This window comes from Scleropages formosus, chromosome 3, assembly GCF_900964775.1.
Source record: "Scleropages formosus chromosome 3, fSclFor1.1, whole genome shotgun sequence".
In the NCBI taxonomy this organism is placed as follows: Eukaryota; Metazoa; Chordata; class Actinopteri; order Osteoglossiformes; family Osteoglossidae; genus Scleropages; species Scleropages formosus.
In genome coordinates this window covers 23,171,195-23,190,384 of record NC_041808.1, presented here as the reverse complement: position 1 = coordinate 23,190,384, position 19,190 = coordinate 23,171,195, and the positions used below count along the sequence as shown (strand labels likewise).

Here is a 19,190-nt window from a genome sequence, read left to right as displayed (position 1 = left end):
GACCCGGCCAAGCCCGCTGCGTCCCTGGGTGTGTCCCCTCCCCCTCCAGCCTTACGCCTTGTGTTGCCGGGTTAGGCTCCGGCTTGCCGCGACCCCACTTGTGACAAGTGGTTTCAGCGAGTGTGTGTGTGTGTGTGTGTGTGTGTGTGTGTGTGTGTGTGTGTGTGTGTGTGTGTGTGGGGGGGGGGGGCTTCATGCTGTAATCCTTGATACAACATTGTCAGTTATAATGTGGCAAAAGCGGTGCAAGGCCTTACTATAATCTAACTGGCTGTACATAACCTTTTTTTTATTTGTAATATTCCCAGGATGCATACAACTCCTAGATGGAGTTTAAATCCTTCAAATTTAATACTGGATAACAACAAATCCTTATCTGCCTTCCTTCCTCCGAGTAATAGGACAGCTCACACTGATAGAGAAGCATTTTTACACCAAATTGCACATTTTGTTCTTACTGTATAATTTCACAGTAAGAACCTTGCTCAGGGATACATCGGCAGGAGTGGGATTTGAACCAAGAGCCTTCAGATTGTAAGGTTACAACCACTGACCACTGCTACCTGCAGTTTCCGCTGTCCTCAGAAACACCGTTCTCAATTCTGCTAAACAAAAATAAGCTACATTAACTGTATATTTTTCGACCAGTATAAGTCCACCGCTGAATTTTAGCCAAAGTGCAAATAACTCAGACTTGTGTACAACGTAGTGGCCGTCGACTCCAAACCCTTGGGGGGGGGGGGCTGAGTACAGCCCAGTCTCCTGAGCTAGTCCCCTGTCAGTCAGACTGGATAGTTTAATTCCAGTTTTCTGACGTTCTCTTGTCCGTCTTTAAAATATAACCGTTCAGTACAGTTAATTCTGGGGGGTGTGGTGGCGCAGCGGGTTGGTCTGGGTCCTGCTCTCCAGTGGGTCTGGGGTTCGAGTACCGCTTGGGGTGCCTTGCGACGGACTGGCGTCCCATCCTGGGTGTGTCCCCTCCGGCCTTGTGTGCTGGGTAGGCTCCGGTGCCCCATGTGGGGCGAGCAGTTGGAACGGACAGTTAATTCTGATATCTATTGTGACTTGGGAGTTGAGTCCGTTTCATAAGCCAAGCACATATTGAGCTGGAGGTGCTGCAGGCCCACAGTGCGCAATTTGTCTCCACACGCACAGGACGCAACTTGCTGTTTTTTCTTCCATCTACGCTCTTATTCACTTTACCTCGATTGGGACCTTCGTGCCTGCACATTGCACATGGCTCAAATCTCACAGAACCTGAATTCTCTTCAGAAAAGCTGCACCGAACCGGTTTTTCTTTCTGTACGCAACTCTTCATAGATCCGACTCAATCAGAGCCATTTTTAAAGTCTGAACTTGACATTTGGAATAATATACGTATGTTAAAACAAACAGCGGGCACCTTAATTAGTCTTTTCTGTTTAACGGGTTCTTAAAACTCCACTTTATCTGGGGTTACTCCCTGTGGGGGAGTATCTGTGCACGTGGGGTACTCGTAGGGGCTGGGATATCCAAAGGGCTATCTGTAGGGGTAGTTACCCGTGCTGCAGGCAGCTGTTCGGTTCCACACCGACACCCTGATGCTACCCAGCAGTTACTCCCACAGGGGCAGCTGGGGGACTCCTCGTTCTCCTGCTCCTCCACCCTGGTGTTAATGCTGCAGTTGAACAGTGTCCTCGGTGACAACATCCACTGCTGTGTTCTGCTCAACTTAATGAGCAGCATCTGCATACTTGCATGAAAAAGTTTCCTTATCATTTTAATGGAGATGAACAAGAGTGTGTGTTCGGGGCGGGGGGCGTCTTCAATGAACGTGTTTTATGCCAGAGTGAACATGTGGAAAGTTTTGTAACTGGGTAGTCTCCGAAGGAAAAAAAACAATGTTTTTGTAATGATTAATACATGCAAATGTCTACAAGAAGCTTTTTAAAAGTTAAAATGATGGAAGTTTTTGTTATTTGTTGGGATTTTTTCAGGTAAGCGAATGCAATTTTACACACACACATTTTCTGAACCGCTTGTCCCATACGGGGTCGCAGGGAACCGGAGCCTAACCCGGCAACTCAGGGTATAAGGCCGGAGGGGGAGGGGACACACCCGGGACGGGACACCAGTCCGCCGCAAGGCACCCCAAGCAGGACTCGAACCCCAGACCCACTGGAGAGCAGGACTGTGGTCCAACCCACTGTGCCACCACACCCCTAGGGCAAGGCATTTAAGATGAAAATATTTGAAAACGGTATGTTTGTTGGTCTGCTTTTATTTGTTGTTCCGAGTTTGAATCATTCAGCAGGTTGAGATTTGTAATGCCAATGCATTTCTGTTGACTGAGTTAATTTGCAGTATATATGCTTTGGCTTGTGAAAGGCAGCGCTAACAAAGACGGTGTTTGATGTGTTGCCTTATTTCTTGACTCGCAGCTCTGCGAACCGTGTGTGTTAATGACATCATTCACAGTGGTGGGGTCAAGGTGGTGGGGTTGTCTCATCCAGCAGCATTTATGCACCACCCTCGAGCCCAGCCAGGTGCCTTCATGCTGCCGGTGAGAAACAGGCTCATCCTGTGGCAGCTGCGGGCGGTGTGAAAAGACAACAGTCGGCTTGGCCGGGGCATCCCGGGGGAGTCTGCTGGGCACGAGTGTGATGAGCAACGCCCTGTTTCCCTGGGTTTGTAGCAGCCAAAATATTTTGAACCAGGGAAACAAGTTGGCGGGGGGGGGGGGGGCGAGGCGAATACTCATCTTCTGTCTCTGTTTACAGACAAACTTTGTTGATGAAAAAGAATTGACTTTTTATTCCCTCTAGAAAAGCTGGAAGCTGGAGTTTGTGATCAAACTTTCCGCTGTATACAACTAAGAGCGTTCTATTTGGCCGTGCTGCACGTTCCTTTTTCGTTTTTTTTCTGTTAACTGGGGTGACCCGGGAGGCTCTTACTTAAAAATGCCACCATGAAAGTAGTCGGGACGGAATAGAACAAAGGCTGTTCTCATGACTGATGGCTGTCCTCCTGTCTGTAGATTGCACGGAGAGACACAAGCCTGACCGACGCTCCTCCAGGTAAGACTTCTTCAATTCCTAATGATCGGTACGTAATTTCGTGCAATCGTACAATAGACACTTTCTGAGCTCTGATGTGGTTAAGGTGCTGCATGCATGAGAATCAGGAGGTCAGGAGGTGGTGCTGGGGTTAAGGACACAAAATCACTACTAAGAAGTTTAAGTGTCAGGAGGGATCCTTCTAGTATATCCTGGAGGAAACTACTGTCTTCACACTGAATTGTTGCGATAAAGCACCAGGAGGTGCAGATTGTGAAAGCAGAGTGAACAAAAGAAGTGAAAATAATGCCCCAAAATAGAAAAACGTAGGTACTCATTCATACACACACACGCACACACACACACACACGTCTGAAGCTGCTTGTCCCAAGTGGGGTCGCGGCAAGCCGGAGCCTAACCCGGCAACACGGGCGCAAGGCCGGAGGGGGAGGGGACACACCCAGGACGGGACCCCAGTCCATCGCAAGGCACCCGGATCCACCAGAGAGCGGGACCTGGCCGAACCCGCTATGCCACCGCACCCCCTTCCCATTCATACTGTAGGGTAATTTTTACTGCATCAGTTCAGGGTAAGTACCTTGATGAAGGCTGCTATCATGGGGGGTTGGATTTGAACACAGATCCTTCAAGTGCAAGGCCGCAGCACTAACTGCTGTGTGACCTGCCGCCCAAATGAAATCGAGCAGAACAAATACTCATAAGCAAGATGTCCTAATTTACCCGGAAAGCGAACCTCCGCAAGCTGCTGTATGTCACCGAGCTGTCCCGTCCCATCCCGTCCCGTCCCGTCCCGCCACGCCACGCCACTCTCATCATTTTCCCCCCTGCAGAAATATTACCAGCTTTTACACTAAATCCTCCCCTGATGTAATCTAATCCATTTACATTCCCTCTGCCGTAAGTGATCTGCTCAGGTTAGACTTCTGCCTGTTTTCCTTGACGCAGATGATCCGTTTGTTTACATCCTAAAACTTTAGTCTTCGCGCATTTGTTTTTTTTAACCGGAGATCTGACGCACCGCTCAGCTTTGAGACGTTTCAGACCCGTTCGTATCTGTGCCGCGCTTTGGCCTAGACGCCCTGTTCATCGGAGCACCGCGGGGGAGGAAGGGAGGGGAAGCAGCATGGCCATTCTTTTCCAGATGTTTTACATCTGCGGCAGTAATGAGGTGCGGTGGGCCGCTCTGAATATTTTCTCCGAGTGACACAGCGCACTAACTATTTGACTGGGCCGTCTGCTGGCACAGCGAGGCCTGCGATGTCAGTCTGGCACGGCCCGCAGCCAGGAAGTCCGTTCAGCCAGATCAGCAAGTGGTTTTAATGTGTCTCTGCGTGTGTGTGCGTGCGTGTGTGTTTTTTCCCTCTCTACCCTTTGCTTATTACATTTTTTGGGTGCAGCACACCCCTGAATGCTCGCCGCTGGCGAGCGAAAGGTCCTCCCCCGCCAGAAGACCGTCGACGATCTGCGGCTTTGTAGCGCCGCTGCCCCGTGCTCTCCGAGCTTCCAGAGCTCATTTAGTATCTCAGGATTCGGGGGAAACGGATCTTACTGGAAGTGCACGCCTACCTCCACCGCGCCGCTGCCAAGTCGCGGCCGTCGGGAAGGACGGGCTGCGCGCGTGCAGCAGTTCCTCGGTCCGCCGCGGGTCTCGGAGTCGAGAACGCGCGGAGGCTCCCGCGTCGGCTCGCGTCGCTCGGGTCTTCGGAGGAGCAGCGGGGTAGGGATCATTTGAAACGCTCTGCGTTTACTTCAGCGTTGGGCAAATGTTAGCGAAAGACTTTCGGCACGTTGTCTGCTCTTCGACTTCTTTTCCATGTAGACTTTCTTTCATAATTTCATTTTCAGTAGAGCTTTGGACACAACAGTTATGGATATCGTTTATGTTACTTATTTAATTAACAAGTCTCGTTAGTTTCGCTTTGTGTTTATTGTACTCGCATGGCATTTTTTGCCAAAGGGCTGTGAAAAAGTGGTGCAAAATTGATTTTTCAGGAGGGAGTGGCGTTTCCAGCTAATAAATCGCATCAGGTACAAGCGTGCTTCAGTTCCCTTTGTTCTCGTAAAGTTGTTAGAAGTGTTTTTTTTTGAACCGCTATAATCATTTCCATGTGTTTTTTCAGTTGTTTGGATGTTTGTGTAATGCTTCACTCTGCTGAGGGAACTGCCAAACGTTTCAGTGGGTTCTTGGTTTATTTATGTTTCAATTATGCTGTGCAGCTAAAGATCGGTTTTGTTCAGAAGGCAAAATGAGGAAGACCGTCCTCAACGGACTTGGGTTCTGCTGGTGGTCTGAAGGATGAGTTTTTGGAAACGCGAAACCGCAGCACGGAATACCTTCGTGTAGAGCAGCGTGGCTCTACGTGAGGAAGTTGAGAAAATCCAGCCCTTGTCGGTCGATCGTCATTTTTTTTTTGTGTTGAATTTTAGATTTGCTTCTCAGCTTTTTCATTGTCTTTGGGGAGCACACTTTGTGTAGTCAGGTAAGGACCTAGAATGATTTGAGACCATTCTACCGAGCTCAGACGGGTTGGTCCGCTTCCGGTTCGAAAAGCCGAAGCCACGCCGATCGGTTTTCGTGGGGACGTTCCATCTCTGACTGCAGAAATAAAGTACCAAAAAAATCACTTTTGGGTTACAACTAGCAATCAGGCCTGTCGGAAACAGCAGTAAAGTCCTCAAGTGGTAACTTTTTCCCTTCGTTTTCTTTCAGCCAAGGGCCGCTTTCCTCTATAAGAGCCGCCATCAAGAAAAGTGAGGCTTTTTCATTCATGTTTTTGATTCTGCCTTTGTGTTTGTACACATGAACTAATAATAACAAAGCAGTGTTGAAATTAGTAATTAACGCAGTGTCAGTTCCATAATGGAATGTTCCGGTTCCATATGTAGAGTCATTATTTTTCATATCAGTTACTGTGTTCATGCTGTATTAATATGAAATCCAGCGAGAACTCTGTCAGCCATTGCACTTTTTTACTGTTGTGGTACTCATTTTTGTATTTTATGCAGCTACCAGAACAAATCCCCTCAGTGACCATCCTAGAGATAGAAGGTAAGGACATCGTTTTTTGTTTTGTGCTTTATTTTTGCAAGGAAAGATCACTTTATACAAAGTGGTACGATGTGATTGAGGTTCATGCAAAGGTACTGAACTGAAAGTAAACAATATTCAGTTATCTTACTAATTGGGCAATCATATTTTATGGTTTCCTCATATTTGAGGACACTGGAATGTTTAATAATTAAATCTTTAAAGAAAAAAGCTTGAATTAAATCACACCAGTTTAAGGAAATGTGTTGTGTAATTTGCATAATATAAATATATACTGTATGTGTTATATCTAGAGGGGGGCACGGTGGCACAGTGGCACAGTGGGTTGGACCAGGTCCTGCTCTCCGGTGGGTCTGGGGTTCGAGTCCCACTTGGGGTGCCTTGCGGCAGACTGGCGTCCCGTCCTGGGCGTGTCCCCTCCCCCTCCGGCCTTATGCCCTGCGTTGCCGGGTAGGCTCCGGTTCCCCGCGACCCCGTACGGGACAAGCGGTTCTGAAAATGTGTGTGTGTGTGTGTGTGTGTGTGTGTGTGTGTGTGTGTTATCTACATTTTAAATGATACAAATTGCAATAAATAACAGTGATTTTTAGATATTACTTTTCTCTTACGTTACATGCTGGGGAACATCTGGCATGGTTAGTGAGATGTAGTACTAAACACTGATCAGTTTGATGAACATGTTCGGAGATTATAATTAAAACAGTAGGGCAGAGTAGTGATCCGTATGATGAACTGTACAGTGGTCAGGCTGGCATGCCAAGAGCACAGCGTGTTCACCTGTGTTGCAGACGGCCGGAAATAACAATCGTCTCCGCGGAACCCCTTCCCACATCACCCTGGTTCCCAGGGAACCCTGCCGGATTTCCACCTCCCACACCTTCATCTCAGCCAATCTGGGGCGGCAGCATCTCAGTATCTTCCCAGGTAGCGTAAACACTGTGGAAACCTCTTGAATTAATTTGGTACCACACTCCTGTTCTGTTTGGGTTCATTTTAGTGACAGCTACTGGCTGACCATGTAAACACAGGTTGTCTTTGCTCTGCTACACACAGGTATTTCAGAAAACAGAAGAGTGAAGAAAATGCAAGTTAAAAACATTGCACGAATTAGACAAAATGTTTGTACGAAAATTCAACTGTGATATGAGCAGTCAGTCAAGGTTAAAGAAATCCAACTGTATTTTTGAGGGCGAAGTCCAAGGGTTTTCCATCCCTCCCAGCTCCCTCAGCTGAGAAGGGAGGTAACTGTCTTCAGTTGTGCACAAATGAGGTAGTTCACTAGAAGAAAAAGTGTTGCAATTAGCCTGTAGGTGTTAAACTTTCATTCTCTTGATTGTAGCCACCACCTTCCTATGACCAGGTGATCAAGGAGAAGACACGGGAGCAGGTCAATCCCCTGGGCACAACCCCTCTTCGCTCCACCACCACTACAGCCACACAGACTGAGCTGGAGCCGGGGCCTGGAGCGCACTTGGATCCAGGACTGAATGTCATGTCAAAAGCCCTTGAGAAGAAAGGGTTCAACTGTAAGTAAACTGGGCTTGGACTGTTGCTGCACCAAATGTCTGTAATTTAATTTAATTATTTTCCCCAACTTGACATGAATTTTTATGGAAATGTTCTCAAACGTCTTGTAGTAAGAAGACCTCCAAAGCCACCGAGACCAGCGTTTCCTTCGGAAATCAAGCCAGTGCCAAGCGGAGCAACAGTCGCTCCGGAAAATTCTCAGGGAGACAAATTGTCCGAGGAACGTGTTGAGATCGACATTCATCCAATCGAAGTCAGCGACGGGCTCCTTGATTTGGGCTGCCAACTCCCTTCGGATCCCCCTGTGTCTCTACCCGAGCGGAGTCGTGTGCAGCCAGACCTCTGTGAACCGTGCCTAATCTCTTTGGATTCCCCCACCGAACTGAACGAGTTTTCCATCCCTTCCTCAGATGCTTCAGCCTTCCGTCCCACTGGGGAAGAAAACAAGCGTCCGGTGCCGCGGCCGCGCTTGAAGACACCTGCCGCCAAAGAGGTAAAAGTTCAGACGCTTGTGAGGCTGACAGATGATGGGGAGAACGCTCAGCTGACCTTTAACAGTGGGGAAGTGTCCACGGGGAGGTATCTACAGGAGCTTTTAGACATTTTTGGTCCTGAAGAGCCGCATTTCCCAAGCCAGCCTGGTGACCAGAGCGATCGAAGTGAAGACATGAGTACTTTACGTGCAAAGATCCAAGCCTTTGAGAAGCAGTCTGCCACAAGCAGCGAGGATGGAGAAGTTAAGAAACCAGAACCACGTCCTCGTGTTCAGCAACCCAGGCCCGCAGCGATGGCTGCCAAGCCGACCCTTGCCCCTAAGCCAACCAGTAAGAACATCTGGGAAGGTGGCTTGCCAGCAGGGTCCGCTGCCGGAGCCGACGGCTGTAAAGATGTTCATTCTGCTCTGAGCTCTTCGCCAAGGCCTGTGCTCCCCACCCCATCCACGACAGAGACAGATGGCAAGGAGAAGCGTCCATCCCGACCCCCCGTAGCTCCGCGAGCCAAGACCTTCCAAGCCAAGGATAAAGCCTCTGCCATTGAGAGTCCCGCTCCCCTTGGCCAGGCAGGACCCATGACGGACCTCATAAGCTTCAGCGTGGACACTAGCAATCTGCAGCCTGTTCCATCCCACGCACACAGTGAAGACACAGGCAGTGACTGTGCGTGTCAGTATTTTTATTTTTGGCTTTTGCATCATCATGTGTTCATGTACACTGTAATGTGTTTTTCATGGTTCGTGTCTTGCAGCTTATGTCCCAAGTAAACAGGATTCAAATCCGCCAGTTGTTCCCCGGAAGCCAACTTTAACCAGGCTGCCTAGCAGACCTGGCAAACGTGAGTGTTACTCTCTCTTTTTTTTTTTATTTAAAGTAATGTGCGCACTGTCATTGGCCAGCATCGTACATGAAAACATTACGGTTGTCCCTCTGAACAAGCACAAAAGGCAGAGGCGGCCCAGCTCGAGTCTCTCTTTGCGTTGGGTGTGTCGCGATAACGTCAGTGTCTCCGGAGACGTGCTGCGGCCGTCCGGTGCTGTCGGGGAACCGCGGGAGCCTTGTGACGGCGCTCACCGTTCGCGTCTCGTCTCTCAGCGTTGGAAGCGGAGCCCTCGGACCCGCCACCGCCCCTCCCGACAGAGAAGCCAGTGAGTGGACTCCCTCCGCCCGTGGCCCAGAAACCCAGCATCGCCTCTCAGGCGACGGCTGCGCCCCGGGCACTGGTAAGAGCCCGTTCCCTTCGAGCGATTCCAGAACACTGGAACGGTGCGGAGAAACGTCTGCACATGTCCCTTTCACTGAGTCCTCACTCGAAGTTCTGAGCGTCCTCAAATATTCACTGTAGTAATACCATGCTCTCTAATAATAGCCGGCAGGTTGCCTAGATGTTATGAGGGCTGCTTTACAGTCCGAGGCTTGTAGGTTTGAATTCTCACTACTGCTGTAATACTTGTGCAAAGTTCTTACCCAGGATTGCTGCAAAAAAATACCCTATATTATAAATTGATAAATAAGTGTAACGTTGATTAGCTAACATTGTAACTCACCTTGCGCAAAGGCATCTACTAAATAAAGGTTAATAACATATAGCAATTAAAAAAAAAAAAACAACTTGTTAATAAGATATAGGACAATTGGCTGTTTACTCCAGTAAATCTGTGTAGCTAACACTGAACTTTGGTTCGTTCGGTCACTCGCTTAAATTAATGAGAAGTATTTAATTCACAAGTAGCAACTATTTAAAATGATTCTTCCTGCTCTTCAGGAATCCTCTCAGTCAGAGGGCTTCTGCAGCTCTTTGGCAGGAAAGTCGATTCCTCAGCGGTGGGTATCTTGGTCTCCTTTCCGAGGTCCTGTAAGAATATTTGTCCATCTCCACATGACCGACCCTCATTCCAATATCCGGTGCATCACAATATTATTTGCGTATATATATTTGCACGCATATATATTTCCCGGAATTTCCAAAAAAACACAAGAAAAATTGGCAAGGTGGAACACAAATGATTAAAAATTTCAATATTCAAGGATTTACTTGAATTGTACCATCATGGTATTTTTCTTATTCAGTTGCTATACCAATGTCTTTTTTCGGCTAAAATAAAAACATTTTATCTGAAAATAGTGAGACCTCTCATATCAAAATTATTTAAAAACAGTCATGTATATAATACATTGGAATGAGCAGTCAGCAGCATCACCTGAACCCCCCCCCATTAGTCCAGTGATGTGAGGATCTCCCGTTTCGTTTTCTGACGCACCTTGACATTTAAAGACCCTTCCTCAGTCTAAGGTAAATTGCACTTATGATTAGGTGTTCCAGTTGCTTGCTTTACTTCTGACCCCATTATGTTGGACCGACAGCGGCAAAATTCCACCCCCCCGACCTCCTCCGCTTAAAGGAACCCCAGGAAGGCCGCCTCCGCCACGCCCCGCCCCCTGCCGATCCGGCCCGGACTCGGGACCGAAGGACACGTCGAGCCAAGGGTCACAAAAGAAGGGTCCTGCCTTGCCTCCACGGCCAAGCCCTGGCCACGCCCTCCTCAGCAGGAAGACGGTAGGCATCATGTGACCCTTGAGCACCGGGCACGATCAGTATGGATTACCGTGTGGCCAAACGCACGAATTGAACGACGGTGCTACGATGGACAAAGCCTCCCGTTTTGTTTACCCTGAAGAAAGAAGAGGTTCTGATAGAGCTGGGCCAGAGCGAGGGTTCGGCAGCGGAGCGCCGAGCCGGAGAGCCCAAAAGTCCAGAAGCGCCATCCTCCGTGAGGATTGTGAGCCCCGCTGCGTGTGGCAGCGCACATCTGCAGGTGATCGCAGTGAGGCAGCGTTCGTAAGGGGGCTTAGTGTTCTTACTTAATTTTTTTTTGCTGTTTTTACCGCTTGTCTGTATTCCAGTGCGACACCAGCAGCTGCTCAAATCCATGGTTTTATTGCTGGTTTTAGTGTTGACCTTCCAACAGATGCTCATCTGGGGAGCACCGTGGTATCGTGAGAATAGCATCAGTGTCACTCCTTCCCATAGGCTCCTGTTCCTGGACAAGGTTTGAAAGACAGCCATGGTCTACATGCGGAAGTACTACGCGATTTCACTGCAGGTCAGTGGCATTTGCGATTTTGCTCCTCTGGCCATTTAGCGGCTAAGTGCCGGCGTTTCACTTGTAAGGTCATCTGCAGTTCATCTGCTCCTGACCAGACCTTGTGTGTTTGGGTATTGAGTGCATCACAATATTTTTTCCCATATTTTTCTGGAATTTGGCGAAGTGGAACTAAAATTAAAGTGTTTTTAAAAAATGTATCATAAATGTAGATTTGAGAAGGAAGAGTCGTAGATGCTGCGCCATGTTCCGACATGCTGCGTCTGTGTTCTTCTTCTTTTGCCATATTCTTCTGTTTTTTTTGTTGCCTTTTTTTTTTTAATAACAAAACATTTTTTCAGCATCATGTTAACTTGAGTACCATTTTTATAGCGGGGGGTGCAGTGGCGCAGTGGGTTTGACCGGGTCCTGCTCTCCAGTGGGCCTGGGGTTCGAGTCCTGCTGGGGGTGCCTTGCGATGGACTGGCGTCCCGTCCTGGGTGTGTCCCTTCCCCCTCCGGCCTTACGCCCTGTGTTGCCGGGTTAGGCTGCGACCCCGCGTGGCACAAGCAGTTTCAGACTGTGTGTGTGTATGTACGCGTGCATGCATTTTTATAGCGAAGATAACAGCCCTTCTGCGTTTCGTTAGATACTGTCCTGCACGCTAGTAAACCGTAGGGCTGCAGCTGCTCTTCAGCAAGGGGCTACACTAACTGCTGCTCACGGGATGTCTTTGGCTGCCAGGGGGTCCGGATGAGCTGCCCCTCAAAGCGGGCGACCGTGTCTCCATGATGCAGCGGGTGGACGGCGACTGGTTCCGTGGCACCTGCAGGAGCGCTTCCGGCATTTTCCCTGCCAGCCACGTCAAAGTGCTGGTAATGCACGTGCCGGTAGCGCACAGCGGGACTTTTGTAGCAGCCCGTTTTACCAAACGGTAGCTGTAAATATTTCTTATCATTTTGTATTTTCCTTTCAGTCAAGCGTGCCATCCGCAGAGAGCGGAAAGACGGCAAAACCCACAGCCACTCTGGTTAGGTGAGTTCAGCAAAATGCGTGATGTAAAATGACACGAGCGCCACTTTCGCTGATGCACATTAGCAGAAAGGGCAGTGTTGGAGGGCTGTTTCGGGACGGCCGGGGGCCGGAGTTGCGGTGACCGCGGTGCTCGGATGCAGCGGCCCTGACCCCCGGCCCTCTGTGACGCAGCGGCCCCAGGTGCGTGGCGCGCTTCGCCTTCGCGGGGGACCACGGAGACGAGCTGTCCCTGTCCGAGGGCGACGTCGTCAAGCTTGTCGAGTACGTGGACCGGGAGTGGGCCCGTGGAGAGCTCGACGGCCTCGTGGGGATTTTCCCTCTCAATTTTGTGGAAATCGTGCAGGACCTTCCGGCTCCAGCAGCGCAGCCGTCCGGCGTGTGCGGTAGGCCACCGGCGCTCTGTAACCGGGGTACACGTATCTGCTACCGTGCATGGCGGAAGTGTGCTTTTGTCTCTTCATATTAGCGTTGGCATTACATTTCATTGAGTGTATAACTCAGTATGACGTTATGGGGCAGCCGGTAGCGCAGCGGTTAGACCTGCTGCCTTTGGATCCTCGAGCAAGGTACTCGCCCTCAGTTGTTCCAGTAAAATTACCCAGCTGTTTAAATGGGTGAATACTTATAGATGGCTTAGCATTGTAAGTTGCTTTTGAGAAAAGCGTCACATAAAGTTAATTTCAACTGCTGTGAAGAATAAATATGCAGGTTTTTGTTTCATATTCCGTAGTAATTACTGATGAGCAAGATAGACTGTGTTCTGGTTCACATGTGTGATATGCTTTGTACCAACAGGCATGACTTCTTCACTCAAGAAGCAAGAAGCTGCTGAAGTGAGCGCGGTAACGGTAACGATCACTGTATAGTACTGTGCTGTGCACTGGCTCCATCTCTTACGAATCCCTGAGTTCCAAATTTTAAGATTCTCAGATATTTCCCAAATATGGTTGTAATTGAGTTTTTCACTTAAAATTTCTGTTTTCGTTCAGCAGCAGCCCAGTGGATAGATTCTAGTGAAGAACAAGCAAACGGAGCAGGATTGTGAGACTGGCGCAATTCAACTCGCTTTCACAGTGTTTACAGCTCATGTCTGGTGATCCCAATTGTTGGCGATTCACATAGCGCTACCAAGAAGAGCTGTACTGTACCACTAATTTGGAGAGCAAAGTGCAGGCAATGAAATTACAAGTGGCGAGAATCTTGGAGGGTGCGGTGGCACAGTGGGTTGGACCAGGTCCTGCTCTCCGGTGGGTCTGGGTTTTGAGTCCCGCTTGGGGTGCCTTGCAACGGACTGGCGTCCCATCCTGGGTGTGTCCCCTCCCCCTCCAGTCTTACGCCCTGTGTTGCCGGGTTAGGCTCTGGCTCCCCGCGACCCCGTATGGGACAAGCGGTTCAGACAATGTGTGAGAATCTTGGAAAATTCAGAGCTTGAGGAGCCGCTCTGCTGGGAGTTAAAGATGAGGGCTCTGAAAGGTTTCATTGCATTTTATTAAATTGCAGTGAGGGCCCTGTGATCATCAGGCCTCTGTGCGTTTCTGCCTCAGGGAGACCCCCCGGGGGAGTGGGCCGTGGCCCTCTACAGCTTCACCGCTCAGACGGACGAGGACCTATCCTTCCAGCAGGGAGAGCACATTCTCGTCACGCAGCACGTCGACTCGGACTGGTGCTGCGGGAGGCTTAACGGCAGGGAAGGGCTTTTCCCGAAGGCCTTCGTCCAGATCCCTGCAGGCAGGTGGCATGAACACTACTCTTCGAAATAGTGTCCGCGCATTTTGTTTGCGTGTTATTTTAAAAATTAATTTTGCAGTGCTACAACCCTTAACATTTTTTCATATGGCAAACAAAACAAGCAAAATGGAAATCAGTTTTCAAGGTATTTGATTTGGGGTCATTTTACACACTGCTTAGAACAAAAGTCATTCTACGTAGCATATTCAGCAAGTTTGAATATTCTAGGGTTCTTTCCTGAAGTGACTCATGGACCTTTTATCAGGTGCAAAGTTTTGAACACCGTCTCGTTCTGCCTCTTTCAGGGGACAAGTGCGGAATGTGACCAGAGGTTTGGAGGCAATATAATGTCCAAAGCTTTGGGAATTCAGCAGAAAGTGTGATTTCTGTCACAATGAAAAACATCTGCAACATACTGTAAACCCTATGCAGCTGTAGTCCTTAGCGTTTGGATATAGAGTCCAACTCTGAACTCAGCAATGCTGGAATGGACCACCGTTGGGATGTTAAACTGAGTCTTTGACAATTTTTGTCCTACACTATAATGTGGACCGTCTCAGCCATACACATCGTTTTATGAAATGCTGGCATTTTCTAATTTTTACTTTTGGATGGGATTTCTAACCCAACCCTTTTGAAATTGAATCATGTTAAGAAATTTTTGCCTTATTGTACTTATTTTTAAAGCCAGGAACCACTAGTCTTTTCTAATTGTTCCAGAAGTCATTACAAATGTATCTGTTCACAAAGGCATGAAAACCTTGATACTGTACAACTTTGAGAATCAATTTTGGTTCCTTTCATTACAGCACCACCTTGTGGCCTCCTTGCAATGTTACTCAAATGTTTTACGTCTGCCTTGGAGTAAACGATACCCAAAAATCAGTTGCTTGTTTTTACTAAATTGAACTGCATCCTAGGCCACTTACATATGTACATAATTTGCAACTTTAACAGACTACTTTTCAATCTTCAGTGAAGGAACTGCCCCTTTTCAAACTAGACCAGGGTTTTTTTTTTTTTTTTTTTAAAAATCTATGCAGGATGCTTCCCAGAAAACTTGATAATCTGGGGGAAGATGGGAGGTATAAACACAAAGGTCAGTTAGCTGAAGTAAGAGGGTAGAGAAGGTTAAACATCCCTGAGCTGGATGCGTTAGAGGCTTCTGTTAAAGCATCCAGGAACCTCATTAAATCAGTATTACTGAAGAGAACTTGAGTGCCGATACATCTTCTGCAGGGGTTCCACGTGAATTAAGGTGCTCAGTTTGGACACAGCCATGTTCTATTTTTTTTTTTTTTTTTTTTTGCTAAAAACTAATGTTTCAGAAAAACTCCAGTAAAGCAATCTTACAAGTCTGACCTTACCAACCATGCTTGAACATCTTACACTGTGGACAGCGAGACTGCACAACTTGCTGTAGGGATTTGTGTTTTATTGAACTTTGCAGGCATGAGTTTAGACAGATTCCTGGATGGGGGGCTCATAGCCATCAGCCCTCTCCACCTTGGCACCAGTGTCATCTCCGGTGGGCTTGGCAGTGGTGGTGCTTCCCCCCTCACCATGGAGCTCCATCAGCTTCCCCACTGTAATGAGAATGCTCCGGTTAATTCCAATGAGAAACTAAGCCAAATCTGTCTGCCGGCTGCATTACAAATTGTACGCGGACAAATCCAAGCTCATTTACATGAGAGACTGCTGAAGTTAACCTGACTGCAGCCGAAATGCACATAAGCAGTTTAAGGTGATAGTGGTGGCACAACTACCGACAGGTTATCTTGAAGTTAGCTGTATTATGGGGGGGACTTTGGATCATTACTACAAACCACTACAGCCAACACATCTGAGAAGGGTCTGGTGACATTTACCTACAGGAACTTTTTAAAATCAGACTTGTGCACCACTAAGTTATCCAGCTTCACACACACACACACACACACACACACACACACACACACACACACACTTTCAGAACCACTTGTCCCATACGGGGTCGCGGGGGAACTGGAGCCTACCCAGCAACACAGGGCGTAAGGCCGGAGGGGGAGAGGACACACCCAGGACGGTTATCCAGCTTCAAAGAAATCAAAACATACTGAATCTTTATCTTCATAAAGATAACAGTAACCTAAACTTACATTCAAACTTGGGCTTCTTGAGCATTTTAACCTTCCTGACGTAGACATCATGGAGGGGGTAGATGGACTGGCAGGCCTTCTCAATGTCTTTGCCAACACTGTCAGGGATCCTGCAAGGTCAAAGAAAATACCCTGTGAAGAGCTGCTGCATCTTACCATGACTGAAAAGTTTCTAATTAATCCACCCCCTCTCCAAAAAAAAAAAAGTAGAACTGCATTTTACAAGTTTCCCACAGAGATCTCAAACAAAATGACATGCAGGCAACTTACAGTTTGTTTACAACTTCCTTGAGGTCATTGGTCTGCACCTCACGGGTCATGATCTCCATCATCTTCTTACGGATCTGACGGACCTGCTGGTGCTGAGCATAGGAGGTTTTCCTGATCTGGTTTGTGCGTTTCTTAGTGAAACCGACACAGAAAAGGCGAAGCAGGTAGCCATCGGTGGTCTTCACGTCCACATGTGCCTCAATCATGGTCTGCGAGAAGTTTTGATAAACACTTAGCACAAACAAACAAAAAAAAGTGCAAATGCTTTCATAATTTCTGGTGAAAAGCCTCAGCTTCCCCACAACCAATGTCATCTTAAGTACAGACAGGCTCAGAACTAGTTTAATGTAACTTATGCCTATTCAGTGTTTGACTACCCATCTTTGGGAACATCAGAAGATCTCATAACAGTAATCAATTTCTATTCATTTGGGACCGAAACTGTTGTCATCATGTGTTCCCAGGGTCAAATCTTTATAATAGCAGGCATAAGGTGATTTAGTTCTTGGTGATCACATAACAGGCATGCTGGTTCACACCTCTGCAGCGCCACTACAGTTGTACTTTGACACTGCATAAAACTTTACCTGCCATTTTTTGACCATGGAGCACATCTTGTCACGAGTCAGATCCATGCCATGGAAGTTGGTAAGGCAGTTCTTGCCCTGGACATCCTCAGTGATGAGCTTGAACTTGCGGAAGGCAACCTCATCGTTCTGCAGGTCGGCCAGACTCACTTCAAACACACGGCCCTTCAAACCATCCGATGCAATTTCTGGTTAAAGAAAATGGTAAAACTACAAGATTTAGCTTCTTGGCCACCTGCAGATTAAAAGTACTGGGCACTGGTATATGGAACATCAGCAGATGTCAAATGGTAATCGACAGTTAATTTGGGACCAAAACTTGATCAATTGCTCCTATTACCATACGTAATACAACCTTGTTCCGGCTTACAAAGAAAAAATATGTAAACAAATCCAAACAGAATGTAAACCACTCAAATTACATAAAATATACATATGAGCTGGAAGTGAGGGATCTTACTGGTTCCCTGTGTCCTGGTGACCAGAGTCTTGCCCAGGTTGCGGATGTTGAACATAGCTGGCGCCTTGACATCATACCAATCCTTTTTGGAGAAAGGATCCACACTGAAAGAGCAAAAATAAGAAAAACGTTACATCCAGGAGCTCTGACATCCAATCCAATTCAACGTACGTTCGTGTAACAAACAACAGTTGAGCATTCAGGGCTCGCAAGATGAAGATCTCTCCTTTGAATCCCATGATTTCCTGCTGCAGTTACCTTCAGATTGGTACAGCCTCAATTACTACAGGAACTCTGTCTAAATCATCTTAAATTGTACTAATTTGACGTCATTTGAAGCCGCTTTTGAGGATCTCAATGTAAAAATGACGAAAAAAAATGTTGCTGGTGACAATTTCAACACACACACAGCCTGGGAGCGTCACAAAAATAACGTTTCAAACTGAAAACCACTCCACTCACGTCAGGCAACCGCAAAAAGCAGCGTGCCCTAATATTACTTGAATAAAATAATGCAACACGCGCGAAATTCGCCACGTGAGACATTACCGCGCGCCGTCCCGCACTCGGGACTCGAGTCTTCACCGCGGTCGTCATCATTGGTAAAGGCCATAAACATAAAAACGGCCAGGGAAAGGAGCTGAACAACGCATAGAAAGATAAAAGCGAATTGTCAGCTTATAGTATAATTAAAGCTCATCATAAACTTAGGAATTTAGCAAGCGCGAACGACACTCTGCAATTACTCAGGTCGCTGTACCAATCGAGGTACAAGCGGCGCAAAGAACGGGGCGACACCATCTAACGAATATCTACACCATCCTTTCAACTGGAAACTTATAGAAAGGTCGACAAATGCTTGAAAATGTATACTTCTCTCCTGGATTAAAATTGTGGAACTTACATCTTCTTCTTGGCACCTTTTTTGCCTCCTTTGGTCAGTCTCTTATTCTTGCCGACTGCCATGGTGGACTCAAGGAGCGGAAAAGGAAGATGAACGTACTAACGCGAGAATTTCTACTCGAGAAGAGCCCAATGACGTCTCGCGAGATTCTTGCGCGACTTCGACGCCTGCTGGAAATTCACGGTAGTTTGGCTGGTCACGGTTCGGGGCATTTTACCTCAGGTTTTTGCTTGTTGTGTTCAATTTTTTTTTTTTTTTTTTTAAATTTTTTTTTGCATTAGTGGTGGCACCGAGCATTTCAGATGCCCATTTGTTTAATATTTGGGTTATTTACATTTTAAAGAAGTTTAAACCGTTGCAGTTACAGCTTGTCAGTTGCGGCCTGCGCGTTAGCTACGTTAGGACAACTCCAGAAGGATCCAGTGCAGTACATCAGTGCAAAAGCGCATGCGTGAAAATATACACGGGAGAGAAAGAATTGCGATTATAACTCGGTCCGTCGTATTGGAGAAGTGTGAATGGTCAAGTGCAGTCAATTTAACGCACCAATATGATCTGTTTCTTCTTGAGTCAGTCAGAGTCCTGATGGCTGGGCCCCTGGGGGTCGCAGAGAACAGCTTTGTGTGACACCCCGAGGCTGTGGAGTCTGCTGCCCCCCATGAACTCACATGAGATGAGACGGGTGGACACGCTGCGTACGCACTGGTTTCGGAGGCTCTGCAGCTCTCATATTTCAGTCTGTCTGCGACAGCCCAACATCTTTAAGCTTTTACATGCACCATCATGTGTCCTGGGGTTCCATGAGGACTGTTACCCCGCTCTCCAGTTCTAACAGCTCTTTCAGTTGGTCAAGGGCTTG

At 47.6% G+C, this 19,190-nt stretch overlaps 2 protein-coding genes and 1 non-coding gene across 3 annotated transcripts; 1 reads left to right on the top strand and 2 right to left on the bottom strand.

The window, feature by feature from the left end:
* Window positions 1-7,705: 7,705 nt before the first annotated feature.
* LOC114910188 (SH3 domain-containing protein 19-like) lies at window positions 7,706-15,293 on the top strand. Its single transcript, XM_029250164.1, has 13 exons — window positions 7,706-8,789; window positions 8,878-8,964; window positions 9,222-9,349; window positions 9,892-9,950; window positions 10,491-10,683; window positions 10,805-10,942; window positions 11,158-11,230; window positions 11,954-12,084; window positions 12,186-12,244; window positions 12,416-12,627; window positions 13,040-13,092; window positions 13,789-13,972; window positions 14,278-15,293. The coding sequence occupies exons 1-13, from the start codon at window positions 7,706-7,708 to the stop codon at window positions 14,295-14,297; spliced, it is 2,421 nt and encodes an 806-aa protein (XP_029105997.1). The 3' UTR covers window positions 14,298-15,293.
* A 97-nt stretch (window positions 15,294-15,390) lies between these two features.
* LOC108936705 (40S ribosomal protein S3a) lies at window positions 15,391-18,429 on the bottom strand. Its single transcript, XM_018756228.2, has 6 exons — window positions 18,332-18,429; window positions 17,428-17,531; window positions 16,968-17,155; window positions 16,381-16,589; window positions 16,111-16,220; window positions 15,391-15,558 (listed from the first exon to the last, which is right to left on the bottom strand). The coding sequence occupies exons 1-6, from the start codon at window positions 18,391-18,393 to the stop codon at window positions 15,431-15,433; spliced, it is 801 nt and encodes a 266-aa protein (XP_018611744.1). The 5' UTR covers window positions 18,394-18,429; the 3' UTR covers window positions 15,391-15,430.
* Window positions 16,769-16,839, bottom strand: LOC114910293 (small nucleolar RNA SNORD73). The gene has a single exon (XR_003797595.1). It is a non-coding gene; the product is annotated as a small nucleolar RNA SNORD73 (small nucleolar RNA).
* Window positions 18,430-19,190: the final 761 nt, after the last annotated feature.